The 19,396-nt window shown below is 38.7% G+C and overlaps 1 protein-coding gene across 2 annotated transcripts in view; it reads left to right on the forward strand.

Annotated features, from left to right (window-relative positions):
* The first annotated feature begins 8,758 nt into the window (after positions 1-8,758).
* Positions 8,759-19,396, forward strand: part of LOC109992516 (low-density lipoprotein receptor-related protein 1) — an 88,902-nt gene continuing 78,264 nt past the window's right edge. The window contains exon 1 of one of the 2 annotated variants that reach the window (XM_020645158.3): positions 8,759-9,347. In XM_020645158.3, coding sequence (XP_020500814.1) covers positions 9,251-9,347 — 97 coding nt within the window. In that variant the 5' untranslated portion in view covers positions 8,759-9,250. The remainder of the gene's footprint in view (positions 9,348-19,396) is intronic. The other variant, XM_065954921.1, reaches the window with a different exon arrangement.

A 19,396-nucleotide genomic window follows, 5' to 3' on the forward strand; every position in this document is an offset into this window, starting at 1 on the left:
CACTGAGCAGACCACACACACACACTCAGACGGCAGACAATCCGTCAAGCATTGTGGTTGGAATGTGTTTGTGAGGGAGAGTGTGAGAGAGGAAGTTTTGTTGAGGAAGGCTTGAGGGGAATGGTTGAACATAAACAAAACAAACACTATGCGTGTAGAAAAAGGTCTGTTTCATTTGTGAATGTGACTTTGTGTGTATGTATGTGTATGTATGTGGGGGAAACACATCAAAATTCCCCTGTTCAGAAAATAGCAGAATGTTTTATTATGTGTTAAATGGTGTGGTAAAAAATTAATATGGTGTACGCCCAGTGATTGTTTTTCTTTATTTAAGCACATTTAGCAAAGCAAGATCTGAAGCAAGATGTGTTTTATTTCATTTGTTTCCTTTTAAGAGAAGCTTGATTGCAGATTGATCAAAGTTTGGTGCCTTTAGCAGTTAAGACATTGAACCCTCGGCCTGCAAAACCAAAAAAAAAGGACTAATAATAAATTCATTTTAATGTCTAACATCATCTGCAAACACAATCACTCACCATGAAATGATTTTACATGGTGATAGGTTCTCAACAGACATTTTTTTAAACATTTAAAACTTAATGGTCACATCTTGTTACATTGACATTAGTTCCAACAAACTTCAAGGTTCAACTTAAATAAACATTTCACTTGATTTAAAGCCATATCTATTTTTAGATACTCATGCAAGTCTAATCTAATTAGGTAGTCAAGTGGTTTACATCGTGTTTGCTTTTCTGCCTTAACGCTTTGTTTTTTTTACTGGATTATCCAAACTCTGATGATAGAAATTCCGTCACTACTACTGGATGCAGTTATTATACCTCACATGTGCAATCTAACCACCACAGAGAATGAATAACAAGTTTTATTAAAGAAATTGTGTAATAATTGAAAACAAAACTTAAAAACTGGATCATAGCCCTATCTTTTCTGGCACAACATTGCTAAACTCAAAGCTTCACCTTAATTTGTCCAACATTTGTTTTTGTTTTCTTTTGGCAAATGAGGTTTCCAACTTCTCCTGAAGCTTGCTGTTAGATTCTGGTTGCAGCTGGAAATAATCTGAGCAACAGATTCGAGTGTAAAGAGGCAGAAATAGAGAAAGTCTGGTGATGGAGCAAGGGAAGGAGAGAAGGAGGGAAGGGGGTGAGGGATGGGGGGGGGTGAGGTGGGGGAGGGGGAGGGCGATGCAAAGCTCTTGGGGGAAGGGCTGTTTGTGCATGCCTTGAATTCCTAAGGTGTTATCAGCATTGCCTGGTCCATAATTGTTCCTTCGGAAGAGGAAAAAAAAAACGACTGACTGTAAAACCCAGTAAAGCTCTGTCTCTGTTGAAAGTCCTAAAGACGGGGCCTCTGTAACTTTGATCTTTGAAATGTCTCCTTTGAACCTTTCTCTTCTTACAATGTTCAAGATGTAGATTAAAGAACAATTCTGCCCTTTCTCCCTGTTGTTGATGATAAAACCTTTTTAATAACCTACTGTTCTAGATTGCAATCAAGTTGTGATTCTTTTGTGAAGTAACTCAAATGTTCCCTCTGTTAAATAAGTCTATGAAATATTTTGTGTTTTCAGCGTCTTGTAGCTCAGCAGACTTGTAAGAACTTCTTTTGCTTGGAAATGAGTTTTATTTTATAACATCATGGTTATTCATTTTACTTTAACACTTAAGAAAGCATCTAACTTTGGTTAGACTCTTAAACATTTCTTTATAAAAACGTCCTTATTAATAGAAGTGGGAAAAATGTTCAACATTTATTTTATATGCAAACTAAGCTTCAATAATAGCAAATTAAAAAACATCATAAACTAAATAGGAAGTGTCCTCTAGTTTCTTCTTTACTACAGCCTGACGTCTGGTATGTGTCAAACCAATGCCCGTTACTCCAACAGCTGCAAAAGAGGAATTCATGCACTGGCAAGATTAACAGTGTTCTGTGAGTCATCTTCAGAATGAGTAGTTGAAAAGAGAAGCATGATAAAAAAAAAAAGAAAGAATCAAAATACATTTCTTTTTTTGTTTTTGTTTCAAAATGGCTGCGGTAAATTCCCTGCTCTCTTTTCCTCCAGAATTGAGACTATGCTGGTGGGACACACACGCACAGGATGTGATTCTGGGAACTTTGATTGATGAGGTAATCCATCTGGCTCTGAAGCGAGGGAGGAGAGGACGAGAGCACTGACGAAGGGAGAGGAGAGGGAGGGAGAGAGGGAGTGTAGAGGATGAGTGATGATGTATGGGCCCAAATCATGATGCAGTCTACAGATTTATGGATGTGTGTGTAGGCAGATGTGTTTTGTGCATATGAGGGCCTGTTTTGTCCGTGGTCAGATGAAAATAAATGTTTACATTATATCTTTAAGCCGTCTATCCTTGATTGCTTGAATAATTAGAAATGCCATGTATCTTAACAGTAACGCAGTGTGACCTGTTTCTCTGTTACTCCAGCCTGGCTTCCATCACAGCTGCAGTGAGCATGGGCGGAGGTGCATCATGGGCCCGAGCTGTGGATGAAAGAATGACGCATGAAATAGTTGCTCCAGTCGTGACACAAACCAGATGAATGGTGTTTTCATTTACTCCGTCAATAAAATCGCCCTGGATAGAAACTCGCCCGCAGAGCAGGGGAGCTCTTTTAGCAGGAGACTAATAACCTGCACTTTGCTGAAATGTAACAGTGAAGGTGTGAAAATCAATCTTGCTTGGAAAGGAATCACCCATTCGCTGTCGGTCTACTGAAACTGATGTTTACCAGTTTGTAATCCTGTGAAGAGAAAGTGAAAGCTGTTGTCCTACTGCATCATGGTGACAGTCTCACACTCACTGATACTTCACTTTGATACGTTTGTCTTGTTTTTCTACATATTGGGGACTACCAACATCTGTTACGCTTTTAATATAAATGTTAAAATACAACTCTTGTACTTTATTTTGAAGGTTACTTGAGGGAAATCGGATAATCAAAAGGCAAATCTGTAACTAAGGGATATAATTTTGTTATGAATGAATCCTTCTCATGCAACGCATGAGTCATGTGACAGATAGAGGATGATGTTACGACATGATTCTGCAGAAGAATAGATCAATAAACATGAGCTGCAGATGGAGGAGCAAATAGCTGAGATAAATGAGTTGAATAATGGAGGGCACAGTGCTAGATTAATGAATGATGCGCACATATATATAGTATCAGTGAGTCACTTTCTATCGACTGATGGGTCAAATATCAGCATGAGCAACTACAGCTCAACTCCTCTTTCTGTGCCTCTCTTACACACACACACACACACACACACACACACACACACACACACACACACACACACACACACACACATGCGCACACACAACTTGTTGGAAACTGATTTTCTTTTCGAAATTATTTCGAACACAGATGCTAATTTACCTTCCACTTTGAAAAAAAATCTGTGGTTGGACTTTGAAGTTAAGATCAAAATAAAAACGAATTTTGGACTGCTGTTCATTGGGATATCTGTTATCTGTGTTATACTTCCATCTGCTGGCAGTTTTTGTGAAACACAACTGCATTTCAGACTAAGAAAGATCACATTTCTTCTTCTATGAGCCAAAGGAATGTCTGTGTAAGCAGCAGAGTTATTCATGTGCTCAGATCCAGCTGTGTGTTTTATGTCTTCCCTTAATCAAGCAATGCTTTGTAATTCCACACTTATCTAACTGTGACATCTCAATATGAAGTCATATGTTCTTGTGAATCCTCCATACAGGTCACATGTCTATGAGTTATTGTGTCTTTAATGAAGGAGTGGTCACTTAGGGACATCATTTTTGGGAAAGTTGAAATGTGAAAGAAAATGAATTTTCTCTTTCAGATCCTGACAATGATCAAAGTATAAGCAGACTTGTCTCAGAATTAAGTAACTACACAACCAGCATTTGGAATTTGTATAACAGATGCTAAATTCAATCTTTATTGGGTGTTATCTTACATCTGTATCCTCTTACATCTTACCCAATTACCCTGATAAAAGCTTAAAATGCAAAAAATGCAACAAAAAAAATATTTTTACACTCGCTAAATGAAAACCCTGTACATTTATTTTGAGGGTTTATTTTTTAATTCCAAGGTTGAGAATCAGCGTTGTGCAACTGTGACTTTGTATGCCACACTGAAAGAAAAAAAAATGAAGCACCTAGAATCTAGCTAAAGAACTAAGGGAAACTAAAAACACATCAGGAAGAGTAAATCAGTAAAATAACTGTCATATCACACGACAAAGCTCGTTTAAAGTGGCACTTTGTCTGCCTCTGTAAGCCTAACAGCCTCATTTCAGATAATGAAGTAATTTGTTCAAAAAGAGCTGTTTCCCTTCCAGCAGCCTGACAGGAAAGAGCTCAATAAATACAATGAAAGCAAGGCCCTAAAATCAAGAGAAGATGGTTTGGATTACACTCTTCCATACAGCTCTGTAATGTGTTTTGATGGACTCTTTATGGGATAACTGATTTTTCTCTTTTTATTACTTTAAAAATAAATAAAAAGGACACAAAGGATCTATTGTTCTTTAAAATGTCATACAGCCAATGCAGACCCACTAGGGGTCAGTGCTGTGCAACTTTTCACAAAGAAGATCCGTTTGTGGTGGTTAATGTAAACCAAACCAGTTGGTATAAGCCTCCTTAACTTCATCAGCCAAATAAGAAATGCAAACCAGCTGGAGACTACTTAAAAACTGTATCAAAGAATGCCTTGGCCTGAATTTATTCAGGTACAGAATTACTGAATCTTCCTCTTCTTGAAACATATTGAAGATGTCAACGTTATTGGATTGAAAAGTCTGTTCTTTTCGAGACACGTCGACGCATTTCTTTCTCTTCTTATGTGCTATGCCAGATGCTTCCTGACTGTGTTTTTCCACTGGAATGGCACATGTAAAATTACAAATAGGTGTGAAAACTAACCAATAAAAGAGGAGCTGTGATAACTTAAAGGTAAATGACATTTCCCATTGTTTATAATTTACAGATTAAGTCAAATTCGGACTTGGATTTAGGTCCAGCTTGATTCACAAGAAATAATACGTGTAAAAAGTCCTCCAACTTACATTTAGAGCAATTAACCTCTGACTAGCTTTGGACTTGTCCCTTTAAATGATTTCACACTCATCCAAACCTCAGAGCAGACTGTAAAAACATATTCAGAGCAGACATCAGGCCAGTGTTTGAAGGCTGAAGGTCAGTTACACTTGTTGTGTTTCAGAGTGACTGATTTGAACTAAACAACAGGATTGTTTTATGTCCATGTCCTTATGTAACAGGAAAGGGTAAAGCCTGCCTATATTGGTAATACATGGCTTTAATTGTTGAGTGCTGTTTGCTTTTGTGTTGTTTAATACCAGAACAAATCTGGTTTCATTTGTTCTTGCACAAGAGATTTTCTGAATGTGAAACTTAATAGAGAAACCTTGTTATTTTTTAAAGTGATGTAAAAAGTTTGGCTGAAATCATTTAACCTTTATATAACCTTCTTTTGATTTGATTTTTTTTGCAAGAGTTTTGCAATTTTTTTCCAGCATGGTTTCCAAAGTAACAAGCCAAACCTTATGTCACCACTAAAGGCTATGTGGATGATTGAGTATTGAATTATACAAACGATGGAACCTGAATCTATGAGATGTTTGGTTGGAAGAGTCTGTAGCTCATTACTTCTTAAAGGGAGATACATCTCATATTGCTGAAGTTGGGTTTCTCAGTTTATATGTAAAATTGGGTTTTTTCAAGATAGAAAAGCAATGAAGGGATATCTTAATCACCATGCTATTGGTATCACTGTCCAAGAATCAATTCCAAAAGACGCAGTTTTCAGTATAAGTAGTTTGGAATCTGGTGAGGGATCAAATGATTTTTGCTGCACATGTGATCCAAACAGGTTGGTGATGTCACAAGAATGTTAAGGGAGGGATCTCAGAGGGACTTTGTAAACCTCTTACTCTTTATGGCTTCCATGAAGCTTCTCTGCTTAGTGAGTTTTACAAAGGCTAGTAAAAAGACAAAGCTAAGACCAGGATTTATGACATATTCTATTGGAGAGCCAAGAATATGGGTTGTGGGATGTAATGTCTTTTGCTATATGGAGCCTCAATCTTCAGTGTTTTTGGTTGGAAGTGTCTGAACCTTATAACCCTTCAAATGGGAAGACAACTGATACGACTGAAATTGGGTTGGTCAGTACATACATGCATACAGTTGGGTGTTGTGAGCATATCATAAGAGCCATAAATTATGTCTGTTGGGATAAATCTGCCAGAAGGAAATCAAGAAAGTTGTTATGTCTCAGAGCAATAAAATGTCAAGTCATTGCCCAAGAATAAGGAGAGTGGAATGTCATGTGGATTAAAAGAAATAACAAGAGATGGGATTCTTTTACTCCTGCTTTTTCCGATCCTGACCAGTGTAGATCTAAATTAGATTAAAATCCACAAATTGCCCCATGACATTACTACCCCTGACTTATTTATAAACCATTTATTCTATTAAACAAAATTTGGCATTTTTGTGAGTGGGATCTAGTTGAGAGGGACTGTTTAAACCCCTTGCTCGTGATGCCTTATATGAAACTCAACACATGTAGGACAAATGGAGCCATAACTGCATGTGTCATTGAAGTAGCACATACTTATAACAATGTTTGTCTTGAGTTTATTTTATTCCCTTTCTTTAAATCTTATGTAAAACCCTTTGAATCCCCTTGTTGTTGAAAGGGGGCTTTACAAACAAACCTGGCTTTCCTCGTCTTGCTAAGGTTTACTCTTTTTCTTTTTTGAAAACCTTTGTGTATTTGGCTCCTTCTTACAGTTTAGTTGCTTTGAATATCTGACTTACAAGTAGGAGCTAGAGACAAGAAGACCATCTGAAAGACTCATTCAAAGGTCTCATAATGTAGCCTTTTTTTTCTAGAATTTGAATGACACAACTGGCCACCAACCACTCTGAAATTAATTTGCATGCTGGTCCCTGTTCTGGTCCTCCTGTGACTGCAAGCAGGATTATTTGATGATGTAACAATCCTCTGTTGTGTCATGTCAATAGAGGCATACAGTCAGTCTGACTTGAAGGCCACATAATGGCTGGATCTTTAAAAGAAGACAATCCTTGAGATAGAAGCCTACTGAATACAGATTCAAATTCTCGTATTAAGAAAATTCATGGATCCACAAGTACATAAGATATTACCAAATAGAAAAATGAATGGGAGTGCAGTTGGACTAAACAAAACACATCAGGGATTAAGTGTATACCTTTAAATTATTCATAATAATCTTTTAAGATTAGGTTGAGGTTTTCCAATAGGATATTATTGTTTTTTACTCAGTATTTAAAATCAACCAGTCCACTGGGTAGTGACAATGTCCTATGTTAACTACGGTAAAAGATTTCCCAAGATAAATTATAATACAAATATCTTTCTTCCTTCTACCTACCCACCCACCTACCTACCTACCAAAGCACCCACCTACCTACCTACCAACCCACCTACCTACCTACCAACCTAACTACCAAACAACCCACCTACCTACCTACCTACCTACCTACCTACCTGCCTGCCTGCCTGCCTGCCTGCCTACCTCTTTGTCTGTCTGTCTCTTTCTCATTTACATTCTTCTGGTTACTCAAAGTGTTTTTACACCACCCAGTCACACACTGATTGAAAAGGCTGCTATGTAAAGTGACCATCAGAAGTAACTAATTACATTCATACACATTCATATGCCGCAAACGAAGCAGCAGGAGCAACTTGGGTTTAAGTGTCTTGCCTAAGGACACATCGCAGCAGGAGCTGGGGGTCGAACCCTCGACCATCCATTAAAGGTTCCAGATAAGTTAATACAAAACCAATCAAATATCAGATGCAGTGTATTCAATGTTTATCGCTTGTCATTTAAAATCAGTACCCTGATAAATGCTAGAAATGAAAAAAGAATCTCTTAAGCCAGGGTCAATGAAACCCCAGTGCATTTGAGTTGAAGATGTGTCTTGACTTCCATTCAAAAGGTCAAAAATCAGTGTTGTACACCTGTTGCTTTGTATTACACTTTATAATAGTGAGAAATTATGAATAGCTTTATCGTTCTATTGAGAACTTTAATTATTTCTTCTTTTTAGTGATTAATTTCATGCTGATTATAATTGTTTGGTTGTTCATGTTTGCAAGGTTCTGGAGCTTCTCCGTACTTAACTTCTGAGGGAAAAAATGGACCAGGATTCAAAATAATTGTTGTGGTTGTGCAAAAAATACTTGGTTGAACAAAATGAGCTTGTGCAAAATTATTTGTTGCTCATTCGAAATAAAAAAAAATAAATAAACAAAAAGAGAACCTACCATCACGTTTTACTACTGTTGCAGTTGTTTTAATAAACACATTAGCAATACAATTAATCATCATCATTATTGGCACCACAAACACAAAAAGTTTGGGTGCAAGTTAAAAGAAGCTTAAATCGAAATGACAAAAAAAAATATAGAAGAAATGGGACTGACACACGACACAGAGCGTTGTTGCAGAAAGTTCTCAGGTGAAGGGGTGTGATCTGAGGGAGGAGGTGGATGGGTCCTTATGGGGGTTGTTGGGTGCTGGGGGAGAGAGAGGGACAGAGGGGAGGGCCCGCAAGCTGCTGCTGCTGCGACGTCACTCAGAGCTGACTGACTGACTGAGCCTCAGCAGGCTTCAGGTTCAATCTGCAGCCAGCAGCAGCAGCAGCAGCAGCAGCGGCGGTGGTGGTGGTGCTGGTGGGGAGGAGAGCAACATTATATCCACTTTCTTCATTCCCTCCTGCGGCTTCTACACTGTGAGAACAAAAGACAGAGCACTGCCCGACCAGAGGCGCCAGCTCCCCTTCATCTCGACTGCACGCCGGGCTAGCTTGATGCTCGGTTCAGCCTGCTAGCAGCCTTTGTGGCAAGGCTGTCCATGCATCCGTGGAGCCCCTAAAGAAACCCCGGGCTGGGAGAAGCCTCGGCTTTTTTTTCCTGCCTTGACAGTCTGTGAAAATTCCCCCCCCCCCCTCCCCCCCCCCGAGTGGACACACAGCAGCATCCTTGTCAGCTTCATTGCGCACCCAGAAAGCGGATTTCCACAGAGGAGCATCATAGCCCGGGCTCGGTGGGTTACACGTCGTCGCCTGTCTGCAACCTCCAGCTTGACAGGACTAAAGAGGCGATTGATGACTAATTTTCTTTGAGATAGGCTACAATGTTGCGCGCCACGGCCAACATGTTGGCAACTGGATTGCTTTTCTTGGGATTGTTGCACAGTTTGGAAGTAATCGCTCCAGGGAGGGCTATTGATGGTAAGCAACACTGATTCGCCCATAAATAAGTAATAAATAAAAATAAAAAAATTGCTCATAACTATAACTGTGGTCATGGGGATTATCGTAAGGCTTACTATGTTTTGTATCTGCGTGCAAGTAGAGAAGTCTTGCGCCTTGAAGGACTCACTGCTCGTTTGAGTGAAGCTACGTGGAGGGGATGAGACAATTAAAGCGCTCTTTTGTTTCTGTCCCCCACTGCCACATGTGAATATTGCAATGTCACAGCAGTGATCGCACATTTCCGCAAGCAACCCCCCTCCCAACCCCCCCCACTTGATCTCACATTCACCACTGACAGTCAGTGATGGATCTGTAGCAAAGGCCCCGGTATGCAGATCGATGCTTTTATTTCTCACACTACTATAGTTTTTGATTGCTTCAGTGACAGAGAGGCAAACCCATGCCTGGCTTCCTATCTTAACACATATCAGCGTTATATAGCCTACATTTTTTTTTTTTTTTTTTAATTGGTCTGTAGTTTTATCAGTTCATATTGATAGGATTTTAAGTAGTGGCTTGATGGGTTGACAGCAGTGCCATTGCTCAATCTTACAATACCATATTAGTTACACCCAGATGAGAAATGAAAGTGTTTTTTTTTGTGGTTTTCTTTTTTTTTTTTTTTTAAGAGTTCTTCCACTACACTGTCTGATACCATCAGATATGATACCTGTAGCAGTGTCATCCTCTGATACTTCCTGAAATGTAGTTGGCCTATCTTACAACTGCTATAAGCCAGGCAATGCTACGAGCTGATACCACAATATTTTAGCCTCATCAAAAATCAACAGGTTGTATCATGTAGCCAAACAAACAAACAAACAAACAAACAAACAAACAAACAACACTGTAATACTAAAGGGGAGAGTAATGTATCTGTAGCCTACATTACGATCAGTAGGCCTACCAGGAAGGTAAAACTGATACGAACAACTCTAGTTTCTTATTTGTTGTTGGAGAGTGACTTTCACACTTAGACTGAATAAAACTTTTTTTTTTTTTTTTTTTTTTTACATCACTATATCAATTTATGTCATGGTTTTCTCTCTCACATGCAAGCTCAGATGTTCAGTGCTGCCATAAACAGGCATGTGTTGCACTGTGTCATTGTTGTGTATCAGATTGATTAGTCAGTGAGCTGTGTGGGCTATAGGACCCCCTGAATACCTTCATAGACTAGAACAACTTCTGGAAACTATTAAGCTGCGCAGTCTGCACTCACACGCGTCTCTGTTTGGTAAGAAAAGGAAAAGGGCGTTATCACAGAAGACTGATTGCACACAGATTTGTTGAATTCTTTACAGGTGAAAAAAAAAAAAGAAGGGACTCTATTTTTAAAAGACACATAATGCCTACCATTTATCTTGGGAATGTATGGTCTATGGTGTTTCGTCGTGTTTCACTGGTAAGAAATTGTTTCCATTATGGAATGGTTGCTGTAAAGCTAATCAGGGTTCTAAATTTAACATTTCATTAAATTCAGTAAGACTCTGCATGCATGACTGAATTCAACCACTGAGCTGCGTTTTGGAGATGTGTCAGGCTATAAAAGTTTCTGCCTCTGCCTTTGAAGTCGTCTCATCGACTTGGCAATCCAGTGTTGTGAGGTTCTTGGGGAGCAAAATCCACGTAAATGACCACCTTGAAGATAGACTTAGATAGCCTACAATCACCTGCAGTTTCACCCTCCTCCTCAGTCTAACAGCAAAAGCAGAGAAATCATAACGCCATCAGACAGTTTCTCCCTCAACTCACTGTTATTGTTTTCGTGAAATTTTCCCCTCTGTCAGTAATCATGCCTTCACACGGTGAGTCAGCCCTGTGCAGTGTATCAGATTTTCAATCCTTTGCTTTACTGGAAAAGCTTCTGAGATGCAGCTGTGCTTGACTGAGGAAACATATGAAACACAGAGAAATTGTCAACAGTTGACTCGTATGAATCTTTGAAACTGAAAATAAGATTGTAATCCTCACGCCTATTTCTTGAACATGCAACTTGTAGAGGAAGCTACAGAGCATGCTACCTCCTCCCAAGCATGGCTACATCGCTTTTGTAACCTCTTTAATTTCCTCTTTAATCCATAGAGCCCCCTTGAACCACATATGTTACTTGTAAAGTTTTCATTCTTGCCTTGCACTCTTCTTTTTCCATTCTCCAAACCTCTGAAGATTTTCTCTCACTGTATGTTAGTACTGTAGCCAGAGCAAAGTCCTCAGGCCACCAACAAACCCTGACTTTAATTGGGTCCAAACTGCTCTTTGTTTCCCAGAGGGGACCTCCATTAACAGTCTCAAATTGTTCAGAAGACGCCACTAATTGGGGGACCAGTGGAAAAAGAACTTAATGAAAGAATTCGCATTGTTCCACTACATGAAAGTACTGTAATGCAAAAAGAGATAATTTCAATACAAAAATGGTGGTAAAGACCTTAAAAACATCACAAAAATAAAAAAAATTGCCCTTTTAAAAACAAACCCTTTACTTGCATTAAGTCGTATCTATCTGATATCTAATATACCTGTTTCTCCAATCCCTGTTTTCTAAGCCTGAAATGTACCTGTCTGATTCACTTAAAACACATCCTAACTTGATGGTACAGTTCCTCCTAATTAACCCACCATTCAGTGCTTCCACTTCCTGACACTCTCCCCCTGTGGACTCCTCTGCTGCAGCATTTGGTGGAAGTCCTTTAACTGGCGCAGCATTTGGCTGTTGTTGATGCAACACTGCCTTTACAACGGCATCCACATGGCCAAAAGGTTTCCACTAAGCTGTTTACTGACATCGAAGGGGGATATGGAAAAGAGAGTACTTTTGTCAATCCCTCTTTGCTCTTGAATGTTTGTCATGCTAGCAAGATTTAAAAGCGGAAAAGCACTTAACATGAGACAAGTATATTTAAAACTGCTATGAATATGTGGTTTTAAATAAGAGCATTATCGAAAGAATGTCAGTTGCTGGCTAAATAGCTTCTATGACACTCTGAAAACCAGCCACGGCTGCATATCTGAGCAGATATAAAATCTAGTACTTTGGTCAGCAGCTTTTCTCTCAAGAAAAACAACTCAGAGGCGAAGTTAAATTCAATCACATTAGTACACTGATTGTTATGTGAAATGCTGCGCTTCTGGAGATACAGATTCCACTGACACAAGCCTTAATAACAACAATTGTCAATAGAAGTACGTTAACCTAGATCTGAAACCATAGTGTCCTGGAGGTTTCTATTTTGTAATGGCCACAGTAGTTCTGTCCATCTGTGAAAACACTTACAACACTTCCTCCATTTGTCTTGTTCTGTCATGAAATAAATACTGTATTATGATCCTGAAAGTAATGGTTAGACATTTAGCAAAATAAACATCCACCCTCTTGCCAAGAGTTAGTTAAGAAGATTGATACCACAGTCATTTGTGATCAGTATGTAGCCCGTCAGCAGTTTGGTTAGCTTAGCTTAGCATTTTGACTACATAGACCTATTGTAAAAGGTTTACATTCACCTACCTACAGCTTTAAGCCAACCAGAGAAGAGTCCAAAAGTTAAGTTACCCTGACAATCTCCTGGCTCCAGATATTGTATATAAATATTAGATGCCTTCAAATTTCTTTGTTCAATTCAAATCAGAAATTAAATGTCCCCTATAATCTTTAATAATCTGAAAACACTGGTGAAGTCTTATAAAAGCTGACGTCTTTTACTGCTAAGTGCTCTGTAGCGAGGATATGCAGTCCAGCCCTGTGACCCACTTTACAGTCTTTACCCACTGATTGAGATACACCATCAAGATAAGGCTATTTAAGGACTGGAGATAGAAGACAGTCTCAGGAAACCCTCTTAAAGAATATATGAACAGAAACTTGTTAGGGTATATCATGTGTATTCACAATTTATTAAACAGGCAGCTGTTGACACAAGGCTATCAATGCCGGAAGAAAGAAAAGATTAAAATCTTTGGAAAAGGAAGGCTGAGTAAAATGCAAAGGCCTCTCTGGCAGTTGCTTCCATTCGTAGCTTTGATCAAATGCTTAAGGGGAAGTCGTACTGCCAGGACAATCTGATGTATTACATTTATTTGGAAAAAAAAATCTGTTCAACAGGATTAAAATTTCAAAATTACTTATTAAAACTAAGAATACTTTTTTTGTTTTGGTGTACATTAGGAATTCTATTGGCTAGAGAGATTTTCATTTTAAGGACCTCACTGTTTTAAAGTTAGTATACAGTATCTGTCCGTACAGTGCAGTGTTGAGGTAAAACACCAACAAGAACATCCATCTTTTCAAAATGCTAATCAAGTTTTTGGGTCACTATTTTTGCTGCATGTGGAAATGTTGTCAAGTTGTGTTTAGAGTGCACACTCTTCCTTAGTTTTATCAAACAAGTCAACTGCTCAAGTCAGTAACATTTTCATTGTGTACCACCAACAACAACCATTTGATACACAAAAGAAAAGTATACTTGAAAGAAACGATAACAGACATTCATCTTAAAATTTGGAATATATCAGATTTTTTTGTTATCATTGGTGGGCAGCGAAACCAGTTGTGGTTGCTACTCTGACATATTATAACCTTTTATGTATATGGAAAACTTTTTTTGCAAACAGTTGTATATGAATGCATCAAGCAGATGAGGAGGGGACATACGTTGTATCTGAGTGTCAAATGGGTTTATAGAGCTCTGTAAAACTCTGTAAAGCAGTGAGAGTAAACCAAAGGTAAATCAGTTGGGTGAAAAACCAAAACAACAAGCTTAAATATACTTCAGCTGAGCTCAGGAGAATCAAATGACAGGTAACTAATCAATGTAAGGGACCCCTTTGACACACTCACATACACCCATGTAATCCATTGTTAGCAATCAAAATATATTGATAATAACAGCCATAGATCTCATGCCTAAAACATACGTTATTGTAAGTCATGTGCAAATAAAACATTTGCTTTGATACTGTTACCATAGCTTTCTTTAGTTTAGTGTCAAAAACACTTAGTTACTGAACCCATTCACTTGATAGACCAATCATGGCAAATGTCACTCCTTGGTGCTAGTAGCATTCACAATCATTGGTCAGGGAACACTCTGATTTAGAGATCATACTCTCTTAATAATTTGTAAATACACCTTGTCTTCATTAGTAAGAATGTGTGTAAGACAGACAAAGTAGTATTTGTCAGAATTAAACTTAACACTGGTTCAACAGATCAATATGATACAGGAAGTGAACCTTTGGTCAGCCTGCGTATTACCAACATTAATGACAAAGTAGTCACGAATAACCTGTTAGCATCAATATCTCACAATAGTTCAGTTAGTAAGTTCATTGCTGTTCATATCACCATCAAATCTGGGATATTGAGTAGTGAACTTTAAAATAGGATGGCTTTCTGACAGATGTTATGTTGTATTGGTACTACAATGAAGGAGTGGAATGCACAAATAAGTCTATATCGCTTAATGTGTTGCAGGACGTTGAACAAATCAATGACTTTATTAGATGTACTATTCCAACAGTCGTAATCCTTTTTTGTTATGGAAGTTGTTGAGTTTTTAGTCCAGTTACAGAATGAAATAGTTGAACCCACACAACAAATAAACTCATTCAAACCCTTTAAGCCCCTCAGTACATTTACATGCACAGTCAAGTTGAGCTATGGTTTTAGCTCGGTTAGGCCAATTAATTGGACTACTGTCCTTGTCCTAGTATACAAGCTGCTAGGTGAATCGATTAGTTGACTGAAGCTATGGTAGGCAGTGGTACAGTATGCCCCTTTTCAGCTGATAACTATGTCAAATGGCGAAAACGCAGTCAACTTTAGCTTTGTACATTTTGTAGGTTGTCACTCTGCACTCACCAATTTCACATCTTCATCTTGTTTTCTTTGTGCTGTTGTGCAAAATTCCCATGACAGTTTGGGGCTAATGGAAGTGCATACATGCAAGAGTAAACTGATTTCATTCAGAGAAACATGTTAAAATGTATTTAAAAGTCCAGTTTTAGTTGGACTAAAAAAATAACTTCACTTTGTAATCATCATCATGTAAACATAGTTACTGACATCCATTCTTCCGGGATCAATTTAACAACCCTAAAAAGATTCCCTACCCCCTTTTCCAGCCTTAAGGGCGCAGTCACACTGGCCATCCGTACCGTGCCCTAGCACGCTTCAACCCTAAAGTCCATTTCGTTTGGCCAGTGTGACCGCTCTCTCTCTCTCTCGATCGAGTCCGCCTGTTTGTCAATTGAGCACACTTCATAATAACATAAAGCATGCATGTGTTGTATAACGACGTTATGCGAATAGCACAACGGGGGGCCAATTGTGCTTGAGTACGGCACGGTACGGTTGGCCAGTGTCACCGTGCCCGAAAACTCTGTTTTCAGGTACGTTACAGACAGCGCAGAGCGACACACATGCTCAGTCACATCAGCATAAAGATCACGACTCATGCAACTGTGATTTAGAATTATTTTCAAACTTTTAATCCTTAACACAAAGTACCCAACCATAACCTTAACATAAGCCTAATTGTAACTATAATCCCTCAAGCAGGCATTCGCCCTTCACTCTGTGGCAGAAATCTCCTCACATGGGCTGTAGTGGACACACAATAGGTATTTCTGACCTCCGCCTGAACAAAAGCCACGTGGGTGTATCACATCCAATAAATCTATGAATGCAATTCTGAATATTGTACACCATTGTCATGCAAATGATCTTTGCATGTACTGTGGAGGTTATTCCACACTCATCTTCATGTGGGCAGACCCTGTGCTTGTGCAGTTTCAGTTTCTATGAAAAGAATATGCTCTACTGTTACAAGACTTCACACACTGTCTGCAAATTGAATGTGTTTTGCATGTGTCCCTCAACATCTTTGTTTGTAGCATTGAGATGTTGCGTTTCTTCGAATGTAAGACCAGAAGATATGCCGCATTCCTATGTCTATTAAAGTGTAAGACATGCTGGTTAGCTGAGCTTATCACAAATACTTGAAACAAAACAGCCTTGGTCGACTTTTTTGTTACATGACAAATGGGAAAACTTTTTTTCGCTTCCTTCTCCTCACTCTCTTCCAATACAAAGTCCTTTAGTGTTCCTTGCTTGTTTGTGGAGAAGGATGAGGAGGTGACAGGGGTTAAGAGAACCCCTCAGGTCAGCCCAAAGGTTGGCAAAATAGACCCTAACGCCCCCCTTACAGTCTCTTTCTATATCTTTTCCCTGGATTGATTTTTTTGCAGTTTAATTACTGGCCAGATTTCACCTTGTGTCATTTAAATCTAAAAAGGAGATCATAGTGTCATTATCTGCAGGCGGCTCCAGTAATACTGGAACCAAATTATCATTAACCCTTCATTTTTTTGTGCTCTGGTTCAACTTGTTTAGCATTAATTTTCTGCTGCATTTCTGCTGGTTATTTATCTCACATTGTTTCAAAATGTCCAGCTCTGAGTCCATGTTAAACTCAATGTTTTGCCAAGTGGCGTCATTGTTCAAAATGGTTTACAGTACACAGACTCCTACATTGTTTTTCTTTGTCTCATATAAACCTCCCTTTGTTAAATATTTAAAAAATATAATGCAGCTTTATCATGTCAAAAGTCAGGAGTATTTGGGATAGCAGGAAAATCCTCAACCCTTGAGAAACTGTGAAAAGATTGAGAAAGTGTTTTATTATTGTGAGTACAAATTATGTTCAGTAGACTAAACTACTTTTTTTCCCAGCAGACATTGCAGCAGTCTCTGTTGCCATTTTGAAATCCTTCATCCAGCACACCCACCTGGTGCTTTTTGTGCAGCTTGCCAGTTGTATTATTTTCAACAGTTTTGGATGAATCAGTTCTAGAGGTTTAAAAACCAAAAAGAATCACCTTCTCTGATCTGTGTGGACACAGACTTCCAGGAGGTGTTTTTTTCAGTCTTGGCATACTGCTGACTGCTTTGTATTACATCTGTTCTTCCTGACTTGTAACATTCAGGAAAAAACAGACTCTTGTTACTGCACAGAGATGGGTAGATTCCAGGATTAAGAAATGAGACTTGTGTAACAAACTTAACCCAAAACTGATCATCCACAGTGTAAAAGAGTATTGAAGAATTAGCAATGCTCTAGCAGCATATCTCTATGAATTGGTCTAACTGCCATTCTAATCTACTGAATTATTTGATCAAAGATTTGGTGAATAATCGTAGATTTTTTAATGATTTCCAGAGGATTAATCCATGGTACTTATGATCCATTGTATTTTATCTAAGGTCATCATGTGCTTGACAATTAAAGCTTTGAGTAAGATATCTTAACACAATTTTGATGGATTGTTGTGAAAATTAGTACAAATGTAAATGTTTTCTAAAGGACAAAATATGAAGATTGTCTGAAGCTGTAAATACCTGCAAAAAATTATAATTGCACTAATTAGTAATGTAAGCAAGAGGATGAAGATGTTCTTTACTTTACATGCTTAGCATCAACATGTTTGCATTGCCAATTTTTCAGGGTAGCTTGCTAAACTTTGCTCAAAGCAGTGTGTTAGCCATACGCATGGGTGCCTTTTAATAGTAATTATAACATTGAACGGCCTACGAGTGCTAGGTTACTAATCATATAAAATGGAGAATGAAAAAAATCGGTTATTTTAACCAATTCCTATTTGACCAGAAACTGACAACACAATAAAAAGTGAAAATCTGGAGCGCATTCTGCCTTTAACATATTAGCTTGTTAACTATGAAGGCTATGCTAACTAAAACAGTCTAGATAATATTGTTTTGTTTCTCTTAGTAATTCTTGAGTTAGCCTTAGTCTCAAGGCAGCTAATTGGTTTTCAAATGAGCGTCTCTATCTAGGTTTGAGTCTGAGGAAGGTGTCCTTTGAACCTTAATACATTTGCTGTAAGTGATTTGTGTGCTCCAGTACTTTCTTTGGACTTTGCGTGTGTGAAGGAGACCTTTGAATTATTTTTGAGTGTCTCATCTATTGTGTTTTCAGTTGGTAAACATTCCCTTAAATAAAGGTGTTTTATACACCTCTACTTTGAGGTCAAAGCTCTTGGTCAATAACAGAAAAAACAGCAGTGTAGCTTGGACATTGTCTTTCTTTCGGGGACCTGAATTGTTGTTGTCCAGTTAAAGGACAGTCTCTCAATAGGATACCTTACACAGCTTTGAAAGCTGGATTCCATACTGCTCAGGCTCCCTTTCAGCACCTCTGTTGACACAACTTTAAGTCCACCTTTACTTCAACTTCTGTTGAGTGATGTGTGATGAGGTGCTGGTGCCCACTTGAGCTTTTGTAGTTCCCTGGTTGATCTCAGAGGGCAGGCCTCCAGCTTATTTATAGCCCTGATGTGGGTGTTGGAGGAAATGGGGCTGTGGCTGGGGGCGAGGCTTGTGTTTGCACTCTTGCTCCAAACCAGACTGAGCTCATCCTGGAGGACTCGCAGACAGCGGTGGGGGCAGAGGGCAGTGCGCTTGTAATTTGTCCAAAATGGCGATGACCCAAAGCATTTTCATGCAGCCACCACTTTGGTAAACACACAGGCAGCTCATTGATACCATGTGTGACATTCCTCCATCCCATCTTAGTATCCCAGCCCAGCCTGGTCGGTTCTCAGATCTTAAGGCCCTGAACCCAGCTGTGGGAGCCCTTCCCCCTCACTTCGCCCTCTACATTTGTTCTCATAGCTGCAGTTCATCCAGAGGGTTCTGTTATGTCACCCCATGTTACATCTCTATGTTTACAATTTTTGGCTTCATCCGTTTGGCCATTTATCATTTCCTTTGCAAACAAAAGACACAAGTGATACCTGCTGTCAGTAAAACAGTTGAAAAATCATTGAAAAACCTTGAAACAGACAAATGAGGGGAAAATACTGTATCTTTGGCTGGATAAGAGTTACAGCTTACTCTTAAATCAACACAATTAAAATACAGTAACAAGAACTATATTATACCTACACAATTTTAAATCACCAGCTGTGTGAATTAGTTTTAGCAGCTCTCACAATTAGAGCAGATGATA

Source organism: Labrus bergylta, chromosome 5 (assembly GCF_963930695.1).
Source record: "Labrus bergylta chromosome 5, fLabBer1.1, whole genome shotgun sequence".
NCBI classification, from domain to species: domain Eukaryota; kingdom Metazoa; phylum Chordata; class Actinopteri; order Labriformes; family Labridae; genus Labrus; species Labrus bergylta.